Source organism: Macaca thibetana, chromosome 5 (assembly GCF_024542745.1).
Source record: "Macaca thibetana thibetana isolate TM-01 chromosome 5, ASM2454274v1, whole genome shotgun sequence".
In the NCBI taxonomy this organism is placed as follows: Eukaryota; Metazoa; Chordata; class Mammalia; order Primates; family Cercopithecidae; genus Macaca; species Macaca thibetana.
Window position 1 is genome coordinate 147488021 of NC_065582.1, and position 17517 is coordinate 147505537.

The 17517-nt window shown below is 40.2% G+C and overlaps 1 protein-coding gene across 3 annotated transcripts in view; it reads left to right on the forward strand.

Moving 5' to 3' along the window:
• The window catches only part of RFC1 (replication factor C subunit 1), a 77511-nt gene extending 66081 nt beyond the window's left edge, over nucleotides 1–11430 (forward strand). For all 3 annotated transcript variants that reach the window (XM_050790335.1, XM_050790336.1, XM_050790337.1), the window contains 6 exons: nucleotides 1795–1949; nucleotides 2058–2175; nucleotides 4461–4606; nucleotides 7006–7219; nucleotides 8835–9026; nucleotides 10042–11430. In XM_050790335.1, the coding sequence (XP_050646292.1) occupies nucleotides 1795–1949; nucleotides 2058–2175; nucleotides 4461–4606; nucleotides 7006–7219; nucleotides 8835–9026; nucleotides 10042–10125 (909 nt within the window). In that variant the 3' untranslated portion in view covers nucleotides 10126–11430. The remainder of the gene's footprint in view (nucleotides 1–1794; nucleotides 1950–2057; nucleotides 2176–4460; nucleotides 4607–7005; nucleotides 7220–8834; nucleotides 9027–10041) is intronic.
• The last annotated feature ends 6087 nt before the right edge of the window (nucleotides 11431–17517 follow it).

The following is a 17517-nucleotide window of genomic DNA, read 5'->3' on the forward strand; positions in this document are numbered from 1 at the left end:
AGAAATAGTTATTATAGTTCCTTGATATGCCTGTGGAATCCAGGGATATATAGTAAGAAGTACAGACAGCTGCTAAAAGTGTTTCTAATTCAAATGAATTTTTTCTCAAAGATTGTCAGTGTCTATTATAAATTTTGAGAAAGGGATAAATTTTAAATTATACTCATGCTTCAGCAATTATAAAATGGCTTTTCCAGAGTTCCTTATGTTTGACTTTCATGTTTGGAGTGGTTTTGCACTGTTCAGAATAATCCATGTCAAATGGTTTAGTTTAATGACCTCTAACTAGAGGTATGTGTCAGTTACCTCTGTGTTGTATTTTACCTAGTTGCTAATCAGAATTTATAGTTAGAGCAATGATTAAGCAGGTTCTAAAAAAGTTAATACACTTTCTTATTTATTTAAATTTTCAAAATTTTTGGTAGAGACAAGGTCTCGCTGTGTTTCCCCGACTGGTCTTGAATTCCTGGCCTCAAGCGATCCTCCTGCTGTGGCCCCCAAGGTGCTGGGATTACAGGTGTGACCCACCACGTCTGGCCTATATGCTTTATTTTTTAGAGCAGTTTAGGCTCAGGAGTTTGAGACCAGCCTGGCCAACATGGTGATCCACACCCGGCCTATGGATTCAAAATTGATTGGAAGGTACAGAGAGTTCTCATATACTTCGTGTCCCCCTCACACGCACAGCCTCTCCCACTGCCAGCGTCCTCTACCACAGTGGTATATCTGTTATAATCGATGAACCTACAGTGATACCTCATTATCACCCAGAGTCCATAGTCTACATTAGCATTCCCTCTTGGTGGTGTACATTGTATGGTTTTGACAAATGTATAATGACATGTATTCACCATTATAGTATCATACAGAATAGTTTCACTGTCCTGAAAATCCTCTGTGCTCTGCCTGTTCATTCTTCCTTTCCTCTCTCCTCCCTACAACCCCTGGCAACCACTGATCCTTTTACTGTGTCTATAGTTTTGCCTTTTCCAGAATGTGGTATAGTTGGAATCATGTAGTAGGTGGACTTTTCCAATTGGCTTCTTACACTTAGTAGTAGCATAGAAGGTTCTTCCATGACTTTTTTTTTTTTTTTTTTTTTTTTTTTTGAGTTGGAGTCTCTCTTTGTCACCCAGGCTGGAGTACAATGGTGTGATCTTGGCTCACTGTAGCCTCCGCCTCCTGGGTTCATGTGATTCTCTTGTCTCAGGCTCCTGAGTAGCTGGGATTACAGGCACCTGCCACCACACCTGGCCAATTTTTTATTTTTAGTAGAGACGAGGTTTTACTATGTTGGCCAGGCTGGTCTCGAACTCCTGACCTCAAGTGATCTGCCCACCTCAGCCCCCCAAAGTGCTGGGATTACAGGGGTGAGCCACCATGCCCGGCCCCCCCATGTCTTCTCATGGCTTGATAGCTCACTTCTTTTTATTGTTGAATAATATTACATTGTGTGAATGTACCACAGTTAAATTGTTTATTCACCTACTAAAAGGACATCTTGGTTGCTCCCAGCTTTTGGTAATTATAAATAAAACTGCTCATAAACATCCATGTGCAGGTTTTTGTGTGAACGTAGTTTTTAATTCACTTGGGTGAATACCAAGAAGCGTGGTTGCTGGATCGCATGGTAAGAGTGTGTTTAATTTTGTAAGAAACTACCAAACGGTACAGTTTTGCATTCCCACCAGCAATGAATGGAGTTCCTCTTGTTCCATATCCTCGTTAGCATTTGGTGATGTTAATGTTTTGAATTTTGGCCATTCTAATAGGTGTGTCCCTCTTTTTTTTCAGGGCCCATTTGATGTTGCCCGGAAGGTGTTTGCAGCTGGAGAGGAGACTGCTCACATGTCACTTATGGACAAGTCAGATCTCTTTTTTCATGATTATTCAATAGCACCCCTCTTTGTCCAGGAAAATTACATACATGTGAAGCCTGTAGCAGCAGGGTGAGTGTCCAGAGCTGGTGAGAGGCATGGTTAATATCCTCCCAGCACCGTGAAGGAGGGACCTGGGGTGTGGAGAGTGAGATAATCCAGACTGATTCTTTCCTGCAGGGGCGACGTGAAAAAGCACTTGATGCTTTTAAGCAGAGCAGCAGACAGCATATGTGATGGTGACTTAGTGGACAGCCAGATCCGGAGTAAGCAAAACTGGAGTCTTCTGCCTACGCAGGTGAGCAGAGAGCTCTCCCTAAAGTGCAGACTCTGCTTTACTGAAAAGAGAACTAAATAGCTTTTAGCTCCTGTACTTATTTTATTTTGTTTACTTTATTTTTGAGATTGAGTCTTGCTCTGTCGCCAGGCTGGAGTGCAGTGGTGCGATCTTGGCTCACTGCAAGCTCTGCCTCCCGGGTTCAAGAGATTCTCCTGCCTCAGCCTCCTGAGTAGCTGGGACTACAGGTGCCCGCCACCATACCCAGCTAATCCTGTAGTTACTTTAAATACCAGATAAATGTTATGGCTCTTGTGGCAAAAATACAGTCTGTTACAGATTATAATACTCTGTGGTAACTATTGTCTGTTTCTTAATCTGGCCTTATTTTTCTTCTTTCTTTCTTTTCTTTCTTTTCTTTCTTTTTTTTTTTTTTTTTTTTTTTTTTTGAGACAGAGTCTCGCTCTGCTGCCCAGGCTGGAGTGCAGGGGTGCGATCTCGGTTCACTACAAGCTCCACCTCCTGGGTTCATGCCATTCTCGTGCTTCAGCCTCCTGAGGAGCTGAGACTACAGGCGCCCGCCACCATGCCCAGCTAATTTTTTGTATTTTTGGTATCGACGGGGTTTCACCGTGTTAGCCAGGATGGTCTCGATCTCCTGACCTTGTGATCTGCCTGCCTCGACCTCACAAAGTGCTGGGATTACAGGCATGAGCCACTGCGCTCAGCCCAATCTGACCTTATTTATCTATATTTCAAAAAATTTTAATGTAAATGGATACATAGAAATAGGAATGTTAGATTTTGGTTGTAAGATGTGAATCAGAAGTTTTATTTGCTGCATTTTAACTTAAGAATCCTTGTTTTTTTATTTTTGGTCACTCTTGGCTCTCCCAGGTGGTCACTGAGTAGCGGCTCCTAGAAGCAGTGCAGCTAGGGCAGGCCAGCAGCCGCGTCTCTGAGGCATTCATTCAGATTTTCGTCTTCCTTGCTAAAAAAGCAGTTTTATATTGGGTACTGTATTTAGGTTGAGATCTTTAACTCAAAACAGAATTTGGTAGACATTTGTAATTAAGAGAGTTATTTGTTCTTTTTGACTTTTGTATAGTTATACAGGATTACTGGCCTGGGTAATAAAATAAGCAAGACATTTCCAGAAGGCCTAATGCTTCTCTTGATTCTACCCACACATTGCTTGAAAACAAGAAACAAAATTTCATTCTGGAGACACAGAACTTTTTATTTTTATTTTTGAGACAAGGTCTCTGTCACCTAGACTGCAGTGCAGTGGTGTGATCACGGCTCACTGCAGCCTTGACCTCCTGGGCTCAAGCGATCCTCCCGCCTCAGCCCTGCAAGTAGCTGGGACTATAGGTGTGCGCCACCATGCCAGCTAATTTTTGTTATTTTTGTTGAGGCGGGGTTTCACCATGTTGGCCGGGCTGGTCTTGAACTCCTGGGCGCAAGTTGTCTGCCCATCTCCCAAAGTGCTGGGGTTACTGGCATGAGCCACTGCACCTGGCCCAAAATCTTTTCTTTTATATTTTATGTGTTTAGTTTTGTTTACTTAATAATTGTACCTCAAAGGCATAATGTTTTAACATAGGAAAACCTGAATGTACAAAAATACTTCCAAAAGTGTTCTGATAACAAAAAGTTAGAGAAAATCTCCAGGTCTAGCAGCAGGAGAATGATGATGATGAATTCTCTTGAGGAAGTATTTATAGCCTTTAAAACTATTTGCAAAGATTGTCTAATAGGAAAAAGTGCTTGTGAGGGAATTACTAGAATAAGTAGTATACAAAATTTATGTAGACTATAATTCCAGTCTTTAAGAAAGTGAAAACACTAGACATAGAAGACATCTAAGGATACATTTTAAAAAAACTTTTCTCAAGTGCCAGTTTAATGGACTCTAATCATTCGTCTTTCTATGCTTTAATCTACCTATGCTGTCAATCATTTATGTTAAAGACCATCATATCCCTCTTAAGTAATTATTTGCTGTGACGTTGTGAGGTAACTGGTATGTTGAGATTAGTTGCTTGAGGAGGCTGAGTTGGCGAGATGATCTCCCTGTGAGCCATAACACGTAGGATCAAGGTGTGTACCACAGTCTGTTGTTTTCTTTGGGAGAAGTTTCCCGTACCAACAGATCAGAGTTAGAGAAAGCATCTGACTGGCCCGTAGGTAGGTATTTGGGACAGTGTTGCTTTATCTTCCATAGACTGTTCGGAAGCCAATGACTGTTAAGGAAGTAACTTTGTACCGAACATAAATTCTGGACTGCAATTGATTTTTTTCAGGCCATTTATGCCAGTGTTCTTCCTGGAGAGTTGATGAGAGGGTTCATGACCCAGTTTCCCACCTTCCCGAGCTGGCTGGGGAAGCACTCGTCTACAGGCAAACACGATCGTATTGTTCAGGACCTGGCCTTGCATATGAGTCTCAGGTAGGTGGGATTACTCTGTTTCGGGTATTTTATCGATTTGATGTATTTGGCCTTTATCCAGTAACAATCATGTGAGTCAAAAGATTTGTGTTTTAGTTTTTATTTTATTGCTAACTAGATGAATGATCCTGGATAAGTTCCTTATATTTTATGGGCTGAGTTTTATCATGTATAATCAGTATAACTCTTGTTTTACCACTTAAAAGGATACTTTGGAGAATAAAATGGTAGATGTCATAATTTAAAATTTTAAAGACTACAGAAGTCTGAGATGGCACTGTTATTGTTATTATGTCTATTACTAGTGGGAATAGCTTCCCAGCTTCAGAATAATTAATCGGAAAATAATTGAACTATTTAAAGAAACAAACTGTTTTTTACCAATTTTCTCTAGTAGTAAACTGACCTAGTCATGTGGGATTGGAAATAACAGTTTAGCATGCAACAGGAGGAGGCTGCTCACATCACTGAAAACGAATGTGCTTGGAAAAGTTTAAGGAAGTTCAAAAATACTTGCATTTGGTACAATTTTGTTGAACTTTAGAAACTTGGAAAATGTGCATACACATAAATATTATGGATTCTTCTTCTTTTTTGAGACAGGGTCACACTCTCTCACCCAGGCTGGAATGCAGTAGTGTGATCTCTGCATTATAGTGAATTCACAATTTGTAAAGTAAATTAAGACCTCCCTACTTTTTAACCCTGATCAAGTCACTGAACTTTTTTGTAGGTCTGTTTCTCTTGCAAGTGTGATCTTATTATTGGTTCGTAACCTTTTTGGGGGTCATAGGTGCTTTTGAGAATCTGAATGCTTTGATTTTTATTCCCCCGACAATGCATAGATCCACAAAGAAAACACTTTTGGGGAATTACAGATTCCTGAGGTTAAGAACCCTTGCTTTAGGTACCCTAAATGGCATCTTTGACTTTTCTATGAGTCTACTAGAAAATGATGATACTGTAAACATTGTAGGAGAACAATTTTGGAAATGGTTTCATGATTTTTGGGGGTACTGTGGTTTAGGGACCCACACTACTTCCTTTAAGTACTAGCGTGCCTTAATTATGGAAGACAATGTAGAGGAAATGGATGAAATTGAAATAGGAGAGTTTTAAAAACTCTTTGTCTAGGTAATAGTTGCGAGGGTGAGTCTAGATTTCTGATCAGGAGAAAAGCTGTGGCTTCTTGTGGTTCACACATTCAGTTCCTTGAAGGCAGGAGCAGGACCCATAGATAATTTGTAAAGAATCATTTCTTTCTGCTTCTGATGCTGGTTCTGATACCAACAGCTTTTGAGGTTGCTTGTTTAAAATATGTATACAGACTGGGCGCAGTGGCTTACGTCTGTAATCCCAGCATTTTGGGAGGCCAAGGCGAGCGGATCACCTGTCAGGAGTTTGAGACCAGCCTGGGTAACATGGTGAAACCCTGTCTCTACCAAAAATACAAAAAAAAGTAGCTGGGTGTGGTAGCGGGCGCCTGTAATCCCAGCTACTCGGGAGGCTAAAGGCAGGAGAGCCTCCTGAACCTAGAAGGCGGAGGTTGCAGTGAGCTGAAATTGTGCCACTGCACTCCAGCCTGGGCAACAAGAGCAAGACTTCGTCTGAAAATAAATAAATAAATAAATAAATGAATGAATAAAAATATGTATGCATATAATTGCCTGGTTTGAAGATAGAGGCAGCTGGGTTGGCAAGATTTAGGATGGTGGCATTTGAAATGTTATTTTGTTCAGTAGCTTTCTGTCTTTAAGAAGTGACAACATTTAAGAGAGAAAGAAAGTCATTTTATGATAACATTCTAGTTCTTAGCAAACCAGAGACTGTTTCCCTAAACCTTCCTCTGGCCAGTGTGGATCACTTTTTGATTTTGTGGGAACACTCAGCAATTTTCTTAGATTTGGGGAAAACCCAGTTCTAGAACTGAAGATTTCAGAGTAGCACTATTAGGAAATGTGAGAGAAACATACATATATGATTTTGTGTGTTATAATCGAGACCAAAAGGTCTTACACACATTCACACACTTGAGATAGGGAATTTCATTGCCTTCTACTGCTGCTTTTAATATTTTGGAACTTGGAACGAGTCATATTTATGAACACAAACATTCTGTTGCCTGGGCCTTAAGAGTAGGGTAGAGTCCACATTTGTTTTTCAGTCACTGATGTGGGTAAGTAGAAAACTTCCTTTGGGCATGTGATGTGTGCCCATTACCCTTATGCTGTGGTGCTGGGCTTTCCAAACTACACCAGTTGGCTGTCAAATAGTATGCGTTCCATTCAGCATTATTGAAATTGGAGTGAACTCTGCCTGATTAACTCAGTGCTGTTATGCACAGTATGACTTAAGTTGATACTTTGCTGTTGACTATGTCTTTTTTGTTGTGGTTTCAGAACTTACTCCAGCAAAAGGACTGTAAACATGGATTATCTGTCACATCTAAGGGATGCACTTGTACAGCCCTTGACCTCACAAGGAGTCGACGGGGTACAGGATGTTGTTGCACTTATGGACACATATTATTTGATGAAAGAAGACTTTGAGAATATCATGGAAATTAGCAGCTGGGGTGGCAAACCTAGTCCCTTTTCAAAGCTGGATCCCAAGGTAAATCATGTCACTCACTGGTTCTCCATCACTTTCTAATACCAGGTTTGTACTGACGGTACTTCAGAGGTGTTTTAGATGCTTTATAAAAAGATTTACTTCTTTTTCCCCTTAAATGCTTGTTGCTTATTATGACCTATATTTTCCATAGATACTATTTGAATGCAGTATTAAGAGTAGACTTCTGGACTTGACTTTACAATTTGTATTTTTATATTTGCTTTATGCTCAGTGGAAAAACAAGAAGTGAAATTTGAGGAGCAAATATAAATATATTCTTTATAAAGGGTGAGAGGATGAGCCTAGGGAATTAAAAGTTGAGCTGTGAGCTCTGGTGGTAATGGGTCGTAAAAATAAAATGTGTTTATTGGCTGAGGATTTGTATAAATTTTCTTTTTCTTAGTCTACCTAATCTGTGGATTCAGCATTTATTCCAGTTGGATAATCTTCCCTGTAATAATATATCCCCGCTTTTCTTATAATGAGCACAAAAAAACTAAAGTGATACATCATGAATATGTAACATCCAGTACCCAACTCTTGCACCTGTGTAATGAATGCGTTTAGAAGACTCAGTCTCTCTAGTTTGCCCTCTCCAGAACTTTGACCCGACTTTATGGTTATCAGTATATTCTCACAGCAGACATCCATTGTTAGAATTCATGGACTAATTCAGGAATTATGATTAGAAGCTTGAAGGTAAGACTTTCAAGTTTCGTAGTATTTTGAAGTAACTACTATTATTATGGAAAAGGTATCTTGTGTTTTATGGAAATTAAAGGCCAACTTATATCTTATGATGAGCTCCCCTCACTTTTTTTTTTTTTTTTTTTTCTTTTCCTTTTTCTTTTTTTTTTTTTGGAGACAGTCTCACTCGTTTGCCCAAGCTGAAGGGCAGTGGTACGATCTCGGCTTACTGCAACCTCCACCTCTCAGGTTCAAGCGATTCTCCTGCCTCAGCCTCCCAAGTAGCTGGGATTATAGGTGTGCTCCATCACGCCTGGCTAAGTTTTGTATTTTTAGTAGAGACAGGGTTTCCCCGTGTTGGCCAGGGTGGTCTCGGACTCCTGGCCTTATGTGATCTGCCTGCTTTGGCCTTGCGAAGTGCTGGGATTATAGGCATGAGCCACTGCACCCAGCCAAGCCCCTTTTTGATTTACTGATTCACTGACTAACTTTGCTTACTACTTTGTAGAAATGTGGAGAATGCTGAATAGGTAAACATGATGACTTGAAGTGACCTTTTGTTTGTTTGTTTGCCTAAAGTTCCCAAATCCTTTTTTTATTAGACAGAATCTCACTCTGTCACCCAACTTGGAGTGCAATGGCGCGATCTCAGCTCACTGCAACCTCCACCTCCTGGGTTCAAGATTCTCATGGAGAGGTGTGAGCCCGCCCGGCCTTGAGTCTTTTTTGTCATGGGCTCTGTTAAGAATGTTATGAAAAATACGGAACTTATCCATAGAAAAATGCACATACTTAGATTTACATGTATATACATAAATACTTTGCAAACAGTTGCAAGGGGGCCTCAGGGTCTCTTTAGGCTTCCAGAGTTTAAAATAATTGTTTGGGACTTATATTTTTAAAAACTCCGTCTACTCCTTTCACGTAGGTGAAAGCAGCCTTCACAAGAGCTTACAATAAGGAAGCCCACCTTACTCCATATTCACTTCAAGCTATAAAGGCATCTAGACACAGCACAAGCCCATCCCTGGATTCGGAATACAATGAAGAGTTAAATGAAGATGACTCTCAATCTGATGAGAAAGACCAAGATGCTATAGAAACTGATGCCATGATCAAGGTAGTACTTTAAGCCACCGACAGGAGAACCTCAAAATAGATGATCTTTCCTTGCCTGGTGAATAATAGGGCCTTTTCAGCACATGGCAGAATAAATTGAAAATACTTCTAAGTTTTTTTGTTCATCATGGTTGAGGGTGGAGAAGGTAGAGATTTCATTTTTATAAACAGTTTCTTATAGTAGTCGAAGAGCCAAACGGCAAGAAAACAGGACATGATTTTGATGGCCATATGTTCTGTTAGAAAAAGTACCATTTTTATTTATCTGGCCATTGGTATATGCTTTCAAGAAAAATGTTTTTAACAAAACAGTTTCTTCTGTTGTGTATGTTTTGCTATAGCCACTAAACTGCTTTGTAGAAGTTTCTCAGAGCAAAATATTCTTGTCTTTTGATGGGAAAGATGAAAGCCAACTGTGGTATCAGCCTGCTGTTTACAGCTGGTTGAGCCAATGAACCTCGTCCGATCCTCCTCTGTCCTTTGCTGGGTGTGGGTGCTGCTTGCCTTTCATTTCTGTTTTCTATATGCAGGAGTAGGAATAGTGGCCTTCTTCACTGTGGCTCATGTAGACCCTAAGGGGTGGTCTCCCTCTCTCCCTCTCTTCTGCTTTCACAAAATGACTGTGTTTACACCTCTAATCTGAAACTAAAAGAAGAGGAAATTCTTCATCTAAACATTACCCTATTTGTCAATTATCTCTTGCTTATTTTGTCTTTTCTAAGTATACCTCTGTCCTAAATCCAAGAAACTGCCTTACATGGGGAACAGATCTTAGTTCTAAATTCTAAATACCCTCTCAGATTTTACTGCCAGCTTTTAAAGGCTGTAAGTAGGGCAGTTGTTGCTTGAAAGTAAGTGCTTCATGGGTCGCAGTAGTTCAAGATCTCGATGTTTGCAGCCTCCCTTCTTTAAGTAAGTTGCAGGTAAAGATTAGATTTGTTGTAGAGATGAACTTATTTCATTTACTCATAAACACAGCTATTAACTATTTTGTTATCTTCTCCCTCCCCCAACAGAAAAAGACAAAACCTTCAAAGCCTTCAAAACCAGAAAAAGATAAGGAGCCCAGAAAAGGAAAAGGAAAAAGTTCGAAGAAATGAAACCATTTTTCACTAGCGACAGCCACTTTTTACTCTCCTTCCTGACCAGTCCAGCTGGTTTAGAGAAAGCCTTGTTTTTTCCCAGAGCAACCATGTTTTAGCATAATGGGATGACCTGGTGTCCCATTATAAATAAAGGGTGGTATGGCTAGAAGGGTATGAGCAGTAGGCTTATGTACACCTCTTATAGAGGTTGATAGGACTGCTTGGGTCCTCCACTGTCCCTTGTCAATCTAGTTAGATGTGCTTTTGAATGACTGTAGAATTGGAACTAGAGACTACGCCTGGGCCTTGGAGTCAGATTTTAGTTAACGATATTGAGCTTGGGAGCAGTAGTACTAAGGCGTCTTTTGTAGGCTTAAGAATTTATCCCAATGGCCTTTATAGGACCAATGCTGATTTTTTTTAAAGGTAGTTCCTATTATGTGGTGAAATTTTGTAAATAAATGATTATACAAAACAGTCATCACCTAGAACTGGGTATTCTTTGTACATTGTCAGATATCTTTCAAAGTATAAATTAGGAATAAAAATGTTCCACATGATACATGTATAAATTCTTTTTAAGATTGTCATCTTGTACAGCAAAATATTATGTTGGTATATTACTTACTTATTAATTTGCAAATGATTGGATTAAAAAGCTCACTGTATTCCTTACTCGCCTGTTGTGTGAAACATAACATTGGCAGTCGAGGAGTCAGAACTTGGGATTCCCAGCCTCACTCCTTCTGTGTGTGCTGACCACATCTCTGCTGTGAATAGGATTTCAAGGAGAGGTCTGTTATGGGACTTTGCAGTGTGGGGGGCTGCAGAAGATTCTCAGACATTCTTATCCTTCTAGAGTCTCAACCCATCAGGTTCAAACCAGTAGGAACCAGGCTGGGTCAGGCTCTTCAGTTCACTAGGGTGGGGGACAAAATGAACATTGGCTTTCGTTCACTTTGCCCCTGGGAGATCTAGTCCCGTCCTGTGATGGCTTCCACAAACCCTGTTGGAAGTTTGGGTTATTCCTATAACCGAATATATTGAGTGGCCCTGAGGCTGTGGACCTAGCCTAGAATTTAGATGTCTAGCTATTTTTAAATCTTGTTGGTAAATGCTCAGAGGTCTGTGCTACCTCTGTGAGGTATATACTAAAATGAATGTAAAATAAGGATCGTATTCTATGCTTTAAGGAACTGGTAGTCTTGTTTGGGTGATGAGACAAAGTTCTTGAGACATTTAAACTGTATTTACCAGTGTGAAAAATGTCCTTTTTGGAGATTAATTCATTATGGAAATAAAACATTGCCTAAGCCCTTGCCTGCTGAGTCACGACCCTGTCTTTGTTAAAGTCTGTCTTGAAACTCTTCTGGTTCAGGAAAGGTTTTCTCACCAGTAGGGTGAGGCTGGCTTTCCTATTCATGTTCTTCCATTTCTATGCCTTTTGGATATGTAAGTCACGTCTCCCTACTTCTTCTGCAGCCCCCAGGAGAGGGACTTGAATCTGCATGCAGCCAGGACGCGGCATAGTGTCCTTCACTTGTTCATTATGATTTTGTTTATAATTTTAAATGTTTTAAACACAAGATTGGGATAATATGTGTGTAAAATAAATAGCATTTCTTTTAGAATTAGAAATTGTAAAATATGCCCTTTATGAGGATGGCATAGGTCTGTTTGATTCCTCTTTGAAGCCCTCGTGACCATGAGGTGAATGACTGAGATTCATGGAAGGAGGCAGTTGGTGGTTCTGCAGCAGTTTGGATGTGAATCGGAATGGTCTGCATTGGGGTTGAGTCTTCATTGGAGCCACCAGTGATGTGGTCTTTTGGAGCCACTTGATGCCACATGGTATCTTTGCAGCATAAAACTGTATACTTGGATGGCCGAATAGGAGCAGCTCCAGCTCCAGCTCCCAGTGTGAGCGGCACAGAAGGCAGGTGATTTCTGCATTTTCTTTTTTTTTTTTTTTTTTATTTATTTATTATTATTATACTTTAAGTTGTAGGGTACATGTGCATAACGTGCAGGTTTGTTACATATGTATACTTGTGCCATGTTGGTGTGCTGCACCCATCAACTCGTCATTTACATCAGGTATAACTCCCAATGCAATCCCTCCCCCCTCCCCCCTCCCCATGATAGGCCCCAGTGTGTGATGTTCCCCTTCCTGAGTCCGAGTGATCTCATTGTTCAGTTCCCACCTATGAGTGAGAACATGCGGTGTTTGGTTTTCTGTTCTTGTGATAGTTTGCTAAGAATGATGGTTTCCAGCTGCATCCAAGTCCCTACAAAGGACTCAAACTCATCCTTTTTTATGGCTGCATAGTATTCCATGGTGTATATGTGCCACATTTTCTTAATCCAATCTGTCACTGATGGACATTTGGGTTGATTCCAAGTCTTTGCTATTGTGAATAGTGCTGCAATAAACATACGTGTGCATGTGTCTTTATAGCAGCATAATTTATAATCCTTTGGGTATATACCCAGTAATGGGATGGCTGGGTCATATGGTACATCTAGTTCTAGATCCTTGAGGAATCGCCATACTGTGTTCCACAATGGTTGAACTAGTTTACAGTCCCACCAACAGTGTAAAAGTGTTCCTATTTCTCCACATCCTCTCCAGCACCTGTTGTTTCCTGACTTTTTAATGATTGCCATTCTAACTGGTGTGAGATGGTATCTCATTGTGGTTTTGATTTGCATTTCTCTGATGGCCAGTGATGATGAGCATTTTTTCATGTGTCTGTTGGCTGTATGAATGTCTTCTTTTGAGAAATGTCTGTTCATATCCTTTGCCCACTTTTTGATGGGGTTGTTTGTTTTTTTCTTGTAAATTTGTTTGAGTTCTTTGTAGGTTCTGGATATTAGCCCTTTGTCAGATGAGTAGATTGCAAAAATTTTCTCCCATTCTGTAGGTTGCCTGTTCACTCTGATGGTAGTTTCTTTTGCTGTGCAGAAGCTCCTTAGTTTAATGAGATCCCATTTGTCAATTTTGGCTTTTGCTGCCGTTGCTTTTGGTGTTTTAGACATGAAGTCTTTGCCCATGCCTATGTCCTGAATGGTACTACCTAGGTTTTCCTCTAGGATTTTTATGGTATTAGGTCTAACATTTAAGTCTCTAATCCATCTTGAATTAATTTTCCTATAAGGAGTAAGGAAAGGATCCAGTTTCAGCTTTCTACTTATGGCTAGCCAATTTTCCCAGCACCATTTATTAAATAGGGAATCCTTTCCCCATTTCTTGTTTCTCTCAGGTTTGTCAAAGATCAAATGGCTGTAGATGTGTGGTATTATTTCTGAGGACTCTGTTCTGTTCCATTGGTCTATATCTCTGTTTTGGTACCAGTACCATGCTGTTTTGGTTACTGTAGCCTTGTAGTATAGTTTGAAGTCAGGTAGCGTGATGCCTCCAGCTTTGTTCTTTTGACTTAGGATTGTCTTGGAGATGCGGGCTCTTTTTTGGTTCCATATGAACTTTAAAGCAGTTTTTTTCCAATTCTGTGAAGAAACTCATTGGTAGCTTGATGGGGATGGCATTGAATCTATAAATTACCTTGGGCAGTATGGCCATTTTCACGATATTGATTCTTCCTATCCATGAGCATGGTATGTTCTTACATTTGTTTGTGTCCTCTTTTATTTCACTGAGCAGTGGTTTGTAGTTCTCCTTGAAGAGGTCCTTTACATCCCTTGTAAGTTGGATTCCTAGGTATTTGATTCTCTTTGAAGCAATTGTGAATGGAAGTTCATTCCTGATTTGGCTCTCTGTTTGTCTGTTACTGGTGTATAAGAATGCTTGTGATTTTTGCACATTAATTTTGTATCCTGAGACTTTGCTGAAGTTGCTTATCAGCTTAAGGAGATTTTGGGCTGAGACGATGGGGTTTTCTAAATATACAATCATGTCATCTGCAAACAGGGACAATTTGACTTCTTCTTTTCCTAACTGAATACCCTTGATTTCTTTCTCTTGCCTGATTGCCCTAGCCAGAACTTCCAACACTATGTTGAATAGGAGTGGTGAGAGAGGGCATGCCTGTCTTGTGCCAGTTTTCAAAGGGAATTTTTCCAGTTTTTGCCCATTCAGTATGATATTGGCTGTGGGTTTGTCATAAATAGCTCTTATTATTTTGAGGTACGTTCCATCAATACCGAATTTATTGAGCGTTTTTAGCATGAAGGGCTGTTGAATTTTGTCAAAAGCCTTTTCTGCATCAATTGAGATAATCATGTGGTTCTTGTCTTTGGTTCTGTTTATATGCTGGATTATGTTTATTGATTTGTGAATGTTGAACCAGCCTTGCATCCCAGGGATGAAGCCCACTTGATCATGGTGGATAAGCTTTTTGATGTGTTGCTGAATCCGGTTTGCCAGTATTTTATTGAGGATTTTTGCATCGATGTTCATCAGGGATATTGGTCTAAAATTCTCTTTTTTTGTTGTGTCTCTCTGCCAGGCTTTGGTATCAGGATGATGTTGGCCTCATAAAATGAGTTAGGGAGGATTCCCTCTTTTTCTATTGATTGGAATAGTTTCAGAAGGAATGGTACCAACTCCTCCTTGTACCTCTGGTAGAATTCAGCTGTGAATCCATCTGGTCCTGGACTTTTTTTGGTTGGTAGGCTATTAATTGTTGCCTCAATTTCAGAGCCTGCTATTGGTCTATTCAGGGATTCAACTTCTTCCTGGTTTAGTCTTGGAAGAGTGTAAGTGTCCAGGAAATTATCCATTTCTTCTAGATTTTCCAGTTTATTTGCGTAGAGGTGTTTATAGTATTCTCTGATGGTAGTTTGTATTTCTGTGGGGTCGGTGGTGATATCCCCTTTATCATTTTTAATTGCGTCGATTTGATTCTTCTCTCTTTTCTTCTTTATTAGTCTGGCTAGTGGTCTGTCAATTTTGTTGATCTTTTCAAAAAACCATCTCCTGGATTCACTGATTTTTTGGAGGGTTTTTTGTGTCTCTATCTCCTTCAGTTCTGCTCTGATCTTAGTTATTTCTTGCCTTCTGCTAGCTTTCGAATGTGTTTGCTCTTGCTTCTCTAGTTCTTTTAATTGCGATGTTAGAGTGTCAATTTTAGATCTTTCCTGCTTTCTCTTGTGGGCATTTAGTGCTATAAATTTCCCTCTACACACTGCTTTAAATGTGTCCCAGAGATTCTGGTATGTTGTATCTTTGTTCTCATTGGTTTCAAAGAACATCTTTATTTCTGCCTTCATTTCGTTATGTACCCAGTAGTCATTCAGGAGCAGGTTGTTCAGTTTCCATGTAGTTGAGCGGTTTTGATTGAGTTTCTGAGTCCTGAGTTCTAGTTTGATTGCACTGTGGTCTGAGAGACAGTTTGTTATAATTTCTGTTCTTGTACATTTGCTGAGGAGTGCTTTACTTCCAATTACGTGGTCAATTTTGGAGTAAGTATGATGTGGTGCTGAGAAGAATGTATATTCTGTTGATTTGGGGTGGAGAGTTCTATAGATGTCTATTAGGTCTGCTTGCTGCAGAGATGAGTTCAATTCCTGGATATCCTTGTTAACTTTCTGTCTCGTTGATCTGTCTAATGTTGACAGTGGAGTGTTGAAGTCTCCCATTATTATTGTATGGGAGTCTAAGTCTCTTTGTAAGTCTCTAAGGACTTGCTTTATGAATCTGGGTGCTCCTGTATTGGGTGCGTATATATTTAGGAGAGTTAGCTCTTTCCTGTTGAATTGATCCCCTTACCATTATGTAATGGCCTTCTTTGTCTCTTTTGATCTTTGATGGTTTAAAGTCTGTTTTATCAGAGACTAGGATTGCAACCCCTGCTTTTTTTTGTTCTCCATTTGCTTGGTAAATCTTCCTCCATCCCTTTATTTTGAGCCTATGTATGTCTCTGCGTGTGAGATGGGTCTCCTGAATACAGCAGACTGATGGGTCTTGACTCTTTATCCAGTTTGCCAGTCTGTGTCTTTTAATTGGAGCATTGAGTCCATTTACATTTAAGGTTAAGATTGTTATGTGTGAACTTGATCCTGCCATTATGATATTAACTGGTTATTTTGCTCGTTAGTTGATGCAGTTTCTTTCTAGCCTCGATGGTCTTTACATTTTGGCATGTTTTTGCAATGGCTGGTACTGGTTGTTCCTTTCCATGTTTAGTGCTTCCTTCAGGGTCTCTTGTAAGGCAGGCCTAGTGGTGACAAAATCTCTAAGCATTTGCTTATCTGTAAAGGATTTTATTTCTCCTTCACTTATGAAACTTAGTTTGGCTGGATATGAAATTCTGGGTTTAAAATTCTTTAAGAATGTTGAATATCGGCCCCCACTCTCTTCTGGCTTGGAGACTTTCTGCCGAGAGATCTGCTGTTAGTCTGATGGGCTTCCCTTTGTGGGTAACCCGACCTTTCTCTCTGGCTGCCCTTAACATTTTTTCCTTCATTTCAACTTTGGTGAATCTGGCAATTATGTGTCTTGGAGTTGCTCTTCTTGAGGAGTATCTTTGTGGCGTTCTCTGTATTTCCTGGATTTGAATGTTGGCCTGCCCTACTAGGTTGGGGAAGTTCTCCTGGATGATATCCTGCAGAGTGTTTTCCAACTTGGTTTCATTTTCCCCCTCACTTTCAGGCACCCCAATCAGACGTAGATTTGGTCTTTTTACATAATCCCATACTTCTTGCAGGCTTTGTTCATTTCTTTTTCTTCTTTGTTCTTTTGGTTTCTCTTCTCGCTTCATTTCATTCATTTGATCCTCAATCGCTGATACTATTTCTTCCAGTTGATCGAGTCGGTTACTGAAGCTTGTGCATTTGTCACGTATTTCTCGTGTCATGGTTTTCATCTCTTTCATTTCGTTTAGGACCTTCTCTGCATTAATTACTCTAGCCATCAATTCTTCCACTTTTTTTTCAAGATTTTTAGTTTCTTTGCGCTGGGTACGTAATTCCTCCTTTAGCTCTGAGAAATTTGATGGACTGAAGCCTTCTTCTCTCATCTCGTCAAAGTCATTCTCTGTCCAGCTTTGATCCGTTGCTGGCGATGAGCTGCGCTCCTTTGCCGGGGGAGATGCACTCTTATTTTTTGAATTTCCAGCTTTTCTGCCCTGCTTTTTCCCCATCTTTGTGGTTTTATCTGCCTCTGGTCTTTGATGATGGTGATGTACTGATGGGGATTTGGTGTAGATGTCCTTCCTGTTTGATAGTTTTCCTTCTAACAGTCAGGACCCTCAATTGTAGGTCTGTTGGAGATTGCTTGAGGTCCACTCCAGACCCTGTTTGCCTGGGTATCAGCAGCGGAGGCTGCAGAAGATAGAATATTTCTGAACAGCGAGTGTACCTGTCTGATTCTTGCTTTGGAAGCTTCCTCTCAGGGGTGTACTCCTTCCTGTGAGGTGTGGGGTGTCAGACTGCCCCTAGTGGGGGATG